This window comes from Pseudorca crassidens, chromosome 9, assembly GCF_039906515.1.
Source record: "Pseudorca crassidens isolate mPseCra1 chromosome 9, mPseCra1.hap1, whole genome shotgun sequence".
Classification (NCBI taxonomy): Eukaryota; Metazoa; Chordata; class Mammalia; order Artiodactyla; family Delphinidae; genus Pseudorca; species Pseudorca crassidens.
The window spans coordinates 2,829,499-2,842,161 of NC_090304.1; the positions used below are offsets into that span (position 1 = coordinate 2,829,499).

General features: G+C 51.3%; 1 protein-coding gene across 1 annotated transcript in view; it reads right to left on the reverse strand.

Annotated features, from left to right (window-relative positions):
• The window catches only part of NADSYN1 (NAD synthetase 1), a 33,713-nt gene extending 24,495 nt beyond the window's left edge, over window positions 1-9,218 (reverse strand). Inside the window, exons 1-5 of the mRNA XM_067747961.1 lie at window positions 8,970-9,218; window positions 7,826-7,886; window positions 5,732-5,848; window positions 669-722; window positions 158-247 (exon numbers count right to left, since the gene is read on the reverse strand). Of these exons, the coding sequence (XP_067604062.1) occupies window positions 158-247; window positions 669-722; window positions 5,732-5,848; window positions 7,826-7,886; window positions 8,970-9,054 (407 nt within the window). The 5' untranslated portion in view covers window positions 9,055-9,218. The remainder of the gene's footprint in view (window positions 1-157; window positions 248-668; window positions 723-5,731; window positions 5,849-7,825; window positions 7,887-8,969) is intronic.
• Window positions 9,219-12,663: the final 3,445 nt, after the last annotated feature.

A 12,663-nucleotide genomic window follows, 5' to 3' on the forward strand; every position in this document is an offset into this window, starting at 1 on the left:
AGCTATAGCTAAGTGACAGGTACTGCGGGGCAGGGACTCTGCCCGGAATCCTTGTCTATCTCCCCCACGACCTGCACAAGCTACGCGCAGGAAGACGCTTCACAAGCGTTCGAGGAGCAGTCACAGACCTGGCTCCCGGCATCGGGCAGCGACTCACCGGCTCCGGGACCACGGGGTGAACCAGCGCAGCTCTCGGTAGTTGCCTTCGTTGGCCAAGGCCATTTTGGGTCTGATGAGCAGGATCTTCCTACAGGCAGGGGGACAAGGCCACGCCTGAGATGAACACGACCCCTGCCGAGAAGCAGCTGCCGGTCCGTCCACCCCGACAGTCGACGGGCACAGGGCAGCTAAGACCCGGCAGGGGCGCGAGGGGACATGACAAGGCCTCTCTCCCTGGACTGACCTCCCAGCAGTGGGGCCATGTGTCCCCAAACCCAACCCCGTGGCCTCTCTCTTTCTAATACCTGAAGGTGTCCGTGGTGGTGGTGACCAGGAGCAGTGCCACTCGAGTCACCTGCCTGGTACCCCAGCCCCCACTAAGGTAGTGACAGAAGAAGCCTCCCTGCACAGGGCCCCCAGGGCCCGTGCCCCAGGGCACCGGCACGAGTGCCCGCAGGCCCTAGAGCTCAGCGGAGGCAGGCAGGTCACTGCTCCCGGCGGTCACCTACCTGTTGAGAAAGATCACCCTGCAGTTGTAGCGGACGTTTCGGTGCATCACGGGCCTGTGGAGAGAGGGGACCACGCGCTTGCTGGCAAAGAGCAGAGCTATGTGTCTGCTTGGGCCTGTGGAGAGAGGGGACGCACGCGCTTGCTGGCGAAGAGCAGAGCTGTGTGTCTGCTTCGATGTGAAGCTTCTCCGTCCTTTGTGAGAATCAGAAGGCCCCCCTGTGGCTTTCTCAAGCCAAAGTTAACAACAAGCCCAAGTGTTTCTGCCACAGCGTAGGCCCTAAATGGGAGAGTCTCCTAAATAGAGCACCAGGTCCCTCCCCGCTCAGGGCTCTTCCTCTCCTCCTGGGAGGTTCTCGGACCTTCCAGCGGCTCCCTCCCTCCCCTTCTCACACCCCTGCTGTCACATCACCTCTTCGTCCCCTGCTGGCCTCAGGCACTGGCCCCTGTGCCTCCCCAATTCTCCCTCCCGGCACCTCTCCTGACCCGAACACCCCCCACCCCAGAATGCAGGCTGCAGGGCAGGGGCAACGGGTCCGAGGGGCCGGGGCTGGGGTGGGGAGTGGTGGGCCCTGAGCAGATCTACTCACCCCTCTGTCTGGACCCTTCTCAGGATAGACACTGTGTTTACATCTCCTCCCGGACCACCTGGTACCCTCCTCCTCTGCAGGGGAGGGGATCAAAGCTCCAGAGGCTGGGGTGCTCTGGGGCCAGTGACTGGGGCAGAACTGGGGCACAGCTGGGTCGAGACGGGGCAGAGGTGGGGCAGAGCTAGGCGGAGCTGGGCAGAAATGGGGCAGAGATGGGGCAGAGCTGGGAAGAGCTGGGGCAGAGCTGGGGCAGAGCTAGGCGGAACTGGGCAGAAATGGGGCAGAGCTGGGGCAGAGCTGGGAAGAGTTGGGCAGAGCTGGGGCACAGCTGGGCAGAGATGGGCAGAGATGGCAGAGAAGGCAGAGCTGGGCAAAGCCCAGGTGCTGGAGCCCAGCTCAGGGTGAGAGCGCAGGCGCTCAGGGCAGAAGGCATCAGGCACCACGGGAGGATGGCCTTAAGGGGTACCTAAGACGATGGGTTGTCAGATAAAATTAATAAGGCAAATAAATAAATGCCCTGGGACATGAGTGATGGAGGGGGAAATAAAACCAGCCATTAATAGTGTGCGCTATCAAATCAGGTGGCCAGGTCCCAATCCCGCTTTGCACTGGCTAAGTCTCTCTACCCTGGGTTCCTCCTCCCAGAGGGACTGAAGGACAGGATGCAGGCGGGGGTGCCCCCAGTTGTGGTCACGACACACGGATGCCACCAGCAAGGACTCCCACCGCTGTGGTTTCTAATCCTCCCCAGGCCAAACCAAAACCTGCCTGTGTTCACATTTATACAAAAATGTGTTCAAGGGCTTCCCTGGTGGTGCAGTGGTTGGGAGTCCGCCTGCCAATGCAGGGGACGCGGGTTCAGGGCCTGATCTGGGAGGATCCCACATGCCGCGGAGCAACTAAGCATGTGCGCCACAACTACTGAGGCTGTGCTCTGGAGCCTGTGAGCCACAACTACTGAAGCCCACGCACCTGGAGCCCGTGCTCCACAACGAAGGGTAGCCCCTGCTTGCTGCAACTGGGGAAAGCCCGCGTGCAGCAACGAAGACCCAGTGCAACCAAAAATAAATAAATAAGTAAATAAACTAAAAAAAAAAAAAATGTGTTCAAGGCAGGAGGTAAACTTATATTTTAAACAAAACAGAGACCCTCAGTGAATATCCGATTTCCAATTGGAGTAAGCCTCTTGAACAAAAACAAACAGAAAATTGAAAGCTCAACGCATAAAGTTAAACAGCAAACAACATACAAGTAAAAGTATTTTTATCGTATGTGGGGATGGGTTGATATTATTCACACATAAAGAACTCTTAAAATAAATTAGACACTTCAACTGTACGCTAAAGAACAAGTGTCGCAAACGGCCAAAAACAAACAAGAGAGTTCACCTTCCTCAGTCATGAAAACAAACAAATAAGATCTTTTTTTTAAAAAAAAGTTATTGTGCGTTTTAAGATTCTATTTTGTTTTTTAAGTTTTCTTTATTTTGAGCTAGCCCTTTGTGATCAGCTAAGGATAATACGCCTTCAGAAACAGGGCAGGAAGGAGGCTCAGCACCTTTTTCCTGGAGGATAATTTGTAAAGACAATTTCAGACGGAGAATATCCATGACATCATGGTATGACGGTTGTTTTCTTCAGTGGTGCTTACAGATCCAGATAAATGCTGGATTTCCAAAGAAAAATATCTTTAAATATGACTGTTAGCACTTCGAGGACAAAAAGCAGAAAAATTATAATCGGATTATAAGTTCAAGGCCAGTAGAGGAAAGTGGAACAAAGAAAACACACAAAACACAACAGGAAAAACAAAAAAGAAAAAGCCATGATGACTAGGACATTTAATAAAGTGGCCAGAGGTGGGAATGTGAATTGGTACAGCCACTATGGAGAACAGTATGGAGGTTCCTTAAAAAACTACAAATAGAACTACCATACCACCCAGCAATCCCACTACTGGGCATATACCCTGAGAAAACCATAATTCAAAAAGAGTCATGTACCACAATGTTCATTGCAGCTCTGTTTACAATAGCCAGGAGATGGAAACAACCTAAGTGTCCATCATCGGATGAATGGATAAAGAAGATGTGGCACATATATACAATAGAATATTACTCAGGCATAAAAAGAAACGAAATTGAGCTATTTGTAATGAGGTGGATGGACCTAGAGTCTGTCATACAGAGTGAAGTAAGTCAGAAAGAGAAAGACAAACACCGTATGCTAACACATATATATGGAATTTAAGAAAAAAAAAAAGTCATGAAGAACCTAGGGGTAAGACAGGAATACAGACACAGACCTACTAGAGAACGGACTTGAGGATATGGGGAGGGGGAAGGGTAAGCTGTGACAAAACGAGAGAGAGGCATGGACATATATACACTACCAAACGTAAAATAGATAGCTAGTGGGAAGCAGCCGCTTAGCACAGGGAGATCAGCTCGGTGCTTTGTGACCACCTAGAGGGGTGGGATAGGGAGGGTGGGAGGGAGGGAGACGCAAGAGGGAGGAGATATGGGAACATATGTATATGTATAACTGATTCACTTTGTTATAAAGCAGAAACTAACACACCATTGTAAAGCAATTATACTCCAATAAAGATGTAAAATAAAATAAAATAAAATAAAGTGGCCAGAATCAGTCCATGTGGTGGGCTGCGTAAAGGCCCCCAATGATGTCCCCATCCCTATTCCTAGGACGTGCAAGCATGTCACCTCATGCGGCAAAGGGTACCTCGCCGATATAACAAAGTTACAGACCCTGAGATGGGAGATTCTCCCGGACTCTCTGGGGCCCTCATCATAACCACAAGGGTCCTTCTGTGAGGGAGGAGGGACAGTTGGAGGGCACGTGGCAGTGGAAGCAGGGGTTGCAGTGATATGATCGCTGGCTTTGAAGAGGGAGGGAGGGGGAGGGGCCACGAGCCAAGGGATGCGGGCGGGCCTCCTGAGCTGGACTCTTCCAAGGAAACCGATGCTCCCCCAACAGCCTCCAGAAGCCCAGCCCTGCTGACCCGTTTCAGACTTCTGAGCTCCACACCCACAAGGCAACAGATTTGTGTGGTTCTGTGTGTCGCATCTGTGGTACTCTGTCACACAGCAGCAAAAGAGGACACAAACATGGTCCGTGTGTCAAGAATGATAGTAAATGCGAACAAACGGGGTTAAAAATCTCATCTGTTCACTGTTCAAAAGAGACCTACCACACAGATGTCGCAGCAGGTTGAAAAGGCAGTGCAGCCCACGTGCAGGGCCGAGGAAAAGAAAGCAAACTCGGCCACATCCACACCACGTGACACAGGGTGAAGGATGCAAACAGAAACAACATAGAGGCCCGCCAGTGGGCTCTGGTTACGCAAAGCACATCACAGACACGCTCAACAACAGTCCTAGGCCAGAGCCCTACCCACGTGACCTGCACCCGTGGAAACTACACGCTATGGACCTACAGGCAGACCTCGTCTTATCGCACTTGCTTTACTGTGGTTTGCAGGTACTGCTTTTTTTTTTTTTTTTTTAATTGCAGGTCTGTGGCAACCCTGCATTGAGCAAGTGTACTGGCGCCATTTTTCCAACAGCTTCTCCTCACTTCCAGTCTGTGTCACATTTTGGTAATTCTCGCAATATTTCAAACACTCCCCCAGGAAAAAGATTACAACTCCCTGAAGGTTCAGACGATGGTTAGCATTTTTTATCAATAAAGTATTTTGTAAGTAACGTAAGTACGTATATTTTTAGACATAACATTGCACACTTCATAGACTACAGTATAATGTAAATGTAACTTTTATACACACTGGGAAAGCAAAAGCTTTGTGACTCACTTTATTGCCATATTTGGCTTTGCTGCAGTGGTCTGGAACCAAACTTGCAAGGTCTCCAAGGTCTGCCTGTACACCACGCGGGCCTACAGCTATGGAACCTACATCATGTACGTCTATACTTACGGAACCTGCATCTAGGGAACGTACACCATACGGACCTACACTTATGGAACCTACACCTATGGACCTATATACCACATGGACCTATACCACATGGAGGAACCTACACCTATGGACCTACAGCTATGAAAGCTATATATACCTACACCCCCTGGAACCATATGGTCAGCATGTCGATATGGAGTGATGTGGAACCATCCCAAGACTTACCGTTAAGTAAAGAAAGAGCTATACATGTGAAAGGGAGACCCTGTGCTCCCAGCTGTGCAAAGCGTGCTCCCACATGCACAGTAGCATCTGGAAGAACATACAAAAAAAAATCTCCCAGGAGCGGCCTCCGCTGGGGGAGTTGGTACCTGCAGGGCTAGAGAGGGAACAAAGCCCACTTCTCCACAAGAGGCCTTCTGTATCTTTGAAATGTGCAGATTCCACCTCCCTGATGTTAGGATGGCTCCAGACATACGACGCCCTTGAACTTGCCTCTTTCCAAGCCGGCCTTTCCCCAAGCTCACGCCAGCACTTACATTCCCACATCACAGATGATATCCTGAGTGACTGGAGATTCCAGAAGGGCAGCCAGGACCTGGAGCGAATGCAGGAGGGTGTCCGACTCGTAATAATGATCCCAACAACCGTAGCCACTGCAGAGGGAGGGAGCAGGACAGTGAACCCCTGAGACACACCGGGTGGGCCCGGGGGCAGGGGTGGGGCAGGGGCCTAGGGGCCTAGGAGTCAGAACATGCAGGGGTGCAACCCAGGCCTTGGTATCTTTTTTTTTTTTCTTTTTTTTTTGCGGTACGCGGGCCTCTCACTGCTGTGGCCTCTCCCGTTGGGGAGCGCAGGCTCCGGACGCGCAGGCTCAGTGGCCATGGCTCACAGGCCCAGCCACTCCGCAGCATGTGGGATCTTCCCGGACCGGGGCACGAACCCGCGTCCCCTGCATCGGCAGACGGAGTCCCAACCACTGCGCCACCAGGGAAGCCCCTTGGTATCTTTATAAAGCTTCCCAGGAGATTCTATTGTGCAGCCAGACTTGGAATCACTGCTACAAAAAAAACCCCCAAAACGATGCTCTTTATTGGAAATTCATGGACTGGGCCCCATCCACTTCTCAAAGTTGTCAGTTACAATGAGAAATTCTCTCTCATGTCAAAAAGTGTCTGCTCTTGGATTTTTTTTTTTTTTAACCTTCAATGTAGCCCAAATCCCACTAATCTACAAGAAAGGGATGCGAAAGAAACAAAGCTGGACCCAGAGAAAAACATTCCTCGGGCAAAGGGACCATGAATAATCATTCGAATGCCACTCACACAGCTACTCCTGAGTTTCTTGCTATAGATACGGAAGCTTGTAGGGGGCTGAATGGTGTCCCCCAAAAAGATGTGTCCATGCCTTAACCTCCAGAAGCTGTGGATGTGACGTCATTTGGAAAAAGTGTCTTTAGAGATGTAAGTGAAAGATCTGGAGATGAGATGACCCTGGCCCTAAAGCCAGTGACAAGTGTCCTTACATGAAACAGAAGGAGGAAAAGCCATGGAGAAGAGACGGGGCTGGGGCTGGAGGGATGCGGCCACAAGACAAAGAACTGGGAACCAGAAGCTTGAAGGGGCAGGAAGGACCATCCCCTGGAGGAAGCAGGGCCTTGCTGACACCTTGATTTGGGACTTCGGGCCTCCTGAACTGTGAGAGAATAAATTCCTGCCGTTTTAAACCATCCAGTTTGTGAAACTTTGTTACAGCAGCTCCAGAAAAAACTAATACAATGCTCAATGAGGTCCTAACAGGGGAAGTGGGTGGAGAGTAATTTCTCAGTCTGGGAGTCCCAGTAACGAAATGTACAGAATTTGTGAAGTACTATTTTATGTTGTTTTATTTATTTACTATTTTATCTTATTTCACTTCACTTTGTCTTATTTCCACACCGCATGGCTTGTGGGATTTTAGGTCCCCAACCAGGGATGGAACCCCGACCCCCGGCAATGACAGCGTGAAGTACTAACCGCTGGACTGCCAGGGAATTCTCTGTAAACCACTTTTAAATCTTCACAAGGTCCTTCCCACTACGCATGGCCCGGAAGTGATGTTGCCAACGCCGAGCAAACTTTGCACACGTGAACACAAACCCCCCAACTGGCCTTTGCCACCCTTAATGCCTTGAAAAGCATTCCTCTCGGCCTCTGGTTCTGATAAGGGGGAGAGCCTGATTCTTAGATGAAAACGGGCTCCAGACCTGGGATGCCCTTTCCTCTCAGGACAGACTCCTGCCTCAGAGGCTGTCACTTCCGTACCTCCCAGGCCACATGTGATATCAAACACCAATGCAATGCCAGACGTCCAGCCAGCTTTGACATCAGCCCCGGACTGGGAAAAGTCTGCCTCTCTACGAGCTCCTGTGTTACCCGACATAGGAACCTGGGATCACCCAGCCTTGCTGGGCCTGCTCTTGTTCAAGTGTGCCAAGCACGCACACTCACGGGCTTCTGATGGTCTCCTAGATGGGCCTGCATGTCCGCAGTTCTCAAGGCCCGCCACCTCCTTCCTTGCACTTTCGGCGGAGGCGAGCTGATATAGACGCCTCTACCTGCCCACCCTGGGGTTTCTGTGTGTTCTGCTCTCACCATATTTCCAGTTCTGGTCCAAGCCTGTATCTTGCTCCTTTGTGCTTGGCAATTTCAATACCTACATGTACAGAGAGAGAGAAAGAGGGGCAATTTCAGCACCCACAACGGGTCCAAAGGCAGATCCAACTGTCTCGCTGCCATAGGTGTCGTAAAAAACAAAAGGGCATCTCCCAGACCCTGCTGACACCTGCAGGAAATGAGAGACACAGGCAGGGCCTGCAGGGCTGACCCTCAGCACCAAGAAGGAGCAGGGCGGGGCGAGGGGGGAGTCACACACTGGTAGTTTATTAACCAGCAGATGCAGAACACCCTGTGTAGGGAGAAGACGGGACCCAAAGGCACCAGCAGCAGGTACCAGCCGCCTCTGGGTTTGAGCAGCAGGCCGGGGAGGAAAGGCTGGCCAAGTGGAGACTCAGCTCTGGCCACCGAGACTGCCTCTCTTCACTCCAACTAGATTTGCTCTGAGCTCTGATGAGATGAAAGCAGGTTGAGATCGAAAAAAACAAAAAGGATGAAGGTCCGAGGCACATGGGTGCTAAGGTGCCCTCACCTGAATCATTCTGTTTTTACTGCGGTTGGCAACTCTGCTGCAGTAACCAGCTGAGGACAGCCAGTCTGAGGCGGCCGAGCCTGTAGGGTCGCCCAGGGCAGCCCCACTTCAGGTGTAGATGTCAACAGTGCAAACTTGCGCTTTCAAAGGTGAGCCGGTGCAGGTGACAACTGTATGGGGACCCCCGTCACACACACACAACGACCACACCTAGTCTCTAAGCTGGGGGTCTCACCCCTATTCCACTTCCCTCTTTGGGTCGGTTTCAGCTCTAGAAATGTCACATGCGACCCCAAAGATATTTGAGGACAGGTTCACCCCAGCCCTCCCATCTCCACCTCCACGGCCAGACTTTTCTTACCACGCGTACATACCACGTGTCCCCAGGCACTGTAACCCACTCCGCACCCCCATTCATGAGGAGGACCCGGGCACTTACGGGCAAAGGCGTGGTCATAAGATAGCTTATCTTATCTGTCCCCATGCCAACGGCCTAGAGTTTCTCCAGAGCAAGGCTGCGTGTGCGTCACAGCAAGCCTGGCGGCCAGAATGGACCTTCGCCCCTCTGCCCCACGCCGCCCCTAGACTCACTCTTTAAAATCCTTTGCAAATTGCCCTCGAAGTCCAGGGCCCACTGGTTGAGCGCGCAGGTGGCTACGGTCACCTTCCGGCCCATCCTGGCTGCAGTCTCCTGGGCAAAAGGCCGGCCGGACGGTGGGTCTTTCTGTCCTAGGGAGACAGGCGGCCGCGGCTTGTGTCCTTCCGGGTTGCCCCGTCCCGTCCCGCCAGGCCCTGCAGGGACAGGACAGCAGAGCCCCAGCGTCAGGCCCCGCCGCGATCTCCCCGCCCTCGCCCCGCCCCGCCCCGCCCCGCCCCGCCCCGCCCGCCGAGCTCTCCGCCGCGCCTGCGCAGGAGGGAGGCCCGCGGAGCCGCGAGTGCTCGGCAAGGGTGCCAGCGCGCTACCCCCGCCCGCGCCGCCCCGACTCTGACCGGGCAGGTGGGACGGTCGCCAAGTCCTGGAGCGCAGGTGGAGAGGGGCCGGCCCGCCCGCGTGCCCCCATACCTCCCCGCAAACTGCATCTTAATACGCTTGTGCAACTTTATTTCCCCCCGTGATATTAATTACGTTCTTTTGGTTATTTCTGCATTTGTCACTGCACTGTAGGAATAAAGCCCACTTCATCCGTTCATTTAAGTTAGCAGCTCTGTGCCAGCACACACGCGCACTGCTATTTTCATTCCTGTAATGCATCCCGTGTGAGGGCAGCTAGTTTCTCTACGTCGCCTACCGTTGCCAGTTTCCCCTGGAGCTGCACTTACCTGCGCCTCGCTCGCCAGGCGTAGGATATGCACACGTGCAACTCTACTAAATGTTACCCAATTTCCTCTCTGAAGCATTTGAACCTATTCACTACCAGCAGTTTTTCAGGTTTTGTTTTCACATTTCACCCTTTAGTCCCCTTAGGGTAGGAATTCATTTTTTTCCCCTTGTGAATAAGTAGCTGGCTGACCATCGTTGATGGAATAGGCCATCCTTTTCTACTGGTTTGCAATGCTGCCTCTGCCATACGTACTGTACACGTTTTCACATTTCAGACAAACGTGTATCCTGTTTATAAAGTAATGCTTGTTCATGAGCTTCCATTTGGAAATTTCAGAAAACCACAAAAATGTTTATATGTTCATTTAATCCTCACTTCGACCCTTTGGGGCAGTTTTCATTGCTAGAAATACCTCAGTTCTTTCCAGTATGCTCAAATATCTCCTGCCAACCATGGCTGATTCTAGGCTTTGGGCAGGGAAGGAGCAAATCCTCCAATGTCTGGTTGGAGCAGAAAATAAGGACGTTCTCCAAAAATGATGGGAACGTGTTATTTGAAAAGGAAGAATCAGTTTGGAGGGGTTCCCACTGGCCAAGTATGGGACAATATGGGAACTTTAAAAAAAAGTAAATGACAGTACAGGATCGTAACTCAATGAGCAAAAAATCTATTCGTCCATTCTGACAAAAAATTAAGAGAGGGAAATTCTTTACAGAAAAATGCCAACAAATAAATATTGAAAGGTTGAGGAAGTTAGATCACCCTTTTTGCATCCAGTAGTTTGGTTCAGGCAAGAGTCATCATTAAATGCTAGATAATTGGACCGAGGGTTATCTGTGAGCAGTGTATTTACAGCCTCAAAGTATCACTCCACAGCTTACGCGTTAATCATGAAAGGAAAAATGGAGACCTTTGGCGGATACCACCTGAACCACACGATCAAACTTACCATCAACAAAGGGACAAAGTGACAGCATGTTGCCTCCTGCTAGGATGCGTGAAGATACGACATCTGGGTAGCATATCATCCTGCCCCACAATGCATAACCTAAAAGCAAGGACAACAGCCAAACCCAATCAAGAGACTTGCTGTGAAAAGCCAGCCTTGACTCTTCAAAATTGTCAAGGACGGAAAAGAAACAATGAAACGAACTAGAAAGTACTGCTGGGGCAGTGGTGTAGATGAAGGCAGGCTGACGAGCTCAATGCACAGTGTGGTTCCCCGATTGGATCCTGGGTGTTTTCAATGAGCAACAAACAACATGACTGGGACAACTGCAGGAAGCTGAATATGGGTAATATATTAGACAATAGCATGGAATGGATGTTAAATTTCCAGCGTGTGCTCATTCTATTTTGGTAAAGTAGAAGAATGTCCTTGTTTTTAGGAGCTGGATACTGAAATATTCAGGAGGGAGGTATCATCTGTAGCTAATTAGTGGTTCGGGGAGGGGGGGAAGGAGGGGATACACACACCTACAGAGCGAGCGAGCGAGCGAGAGAGAGAGAGAGAGAGAGAGAGAGAGAGAAATTAAATATGGCAAACTGTTGACGGCTGCTGAATCTAAGTATGTGGGTGTTCACTTTACTATTTATTCAACTGGTTTGCATGTTGGACATTTTCAAAATAAAAGACTACAGGGGAAAAACATGTCTCTGTGAGGGACACAGAGATGGCCATCCAGATCCCTCTGCCAGTAAACCGATGCCCCAGATGTTGGAAGTTGGGGTCAGCAGCAGACACCTTCAGCTCCCCTCCCCTCCAGGGGCTGCCTGGGTTGCACAGCTGCCCAACCCGAGGTCATGCCCTTGCTAGGGCAGGGGTATATGAAGGAGGCTTGGCCATTCCTGCTGTCCACAGAAATAATCAATAAACCAACCTATAAGAGGAATAGAAGAGTTTTATTTGAGGCAAACTGAGGATTAGAGCCCAGGAGACGCTGATTCAAGAAGCGATTCAGGGCTTCCCTGGTGGCGCAGTGGTTGAGAGTCCGCCTGCCGATGCAGGGGACGCGGGTTCGTGCCCCGGTCTGGGAAGATCCCACATGCTGCGGAGCGGCTGGGCCCGTGAGCCATGGCCACTGGGCCTGCGCGTCTGGAGCCTGTGCTCCGCAACGGTGGAGGCCACAACAGTGAGAGGCCCGCGTACCGCAAAAAAAAAAAAAAAGAAGCGATTAAAACTATAAAATGGGAGAAGCTTCTAAAGGCAAAACCCCCCAAAATGAGAAAAGTTGTTTGTTAAGAATTGAAATTGCAGTTGGCAAGAAGTAAGAGCGCTTGTTAAGCAAGGATTGGTTGGGGTCCAACATGGTTGCATAGTTACAAGAGGAGACCTCGAGCCTTTCAAGGTTACAGCGGGCAGCCAGCAGCTATTGTTCTGAGAACAGCTGGTGGTGTCCTTGAGGCTGACACAGTCCAGAAAATTCAGGTTCTCAGTGATGTAGGAACAGGCCTGAAACCATGTCCACAAAGGCCACCCAGATCCATTTCAAATGCCTGAACCATAGTCACTCCCTTTTGATTTTTAAACGCATTCTTTTCTTGAATGGTTAAAGCAGATGTACAGCGCACGTTTAATGGGCCACAAACAGGCTGTTTTGGTGAGCCTGGAGCTCAGGGTGAACCACGTGCAAGCCGGAATGACCCCCTCACACCTTGACCTGTGAACATTTCTCTTATCACTGCCCAGGGGACAACTCTGAGGGGCTGTCTTATTAGGGGGCTTCCCCACGTGGTTGACCTAAGCTGCTGCTCGCATCCCCACTCAGCTTCTCTCTCCACCCAGCCCTGCACACTGTGAGCGCACCCTAAACTCCACCTCCCTGTCCCTTCCTGGGGAAGGCCTGGGGTGGCCTCCTAGCGGCGGGCTCTCCCTGACACGCCTGAATAAAACTGCTACCCACACACCCTGTTTTGATCTCCACACCACTTTCCACCATCTGACACCCTATTTGCCTGCCCGA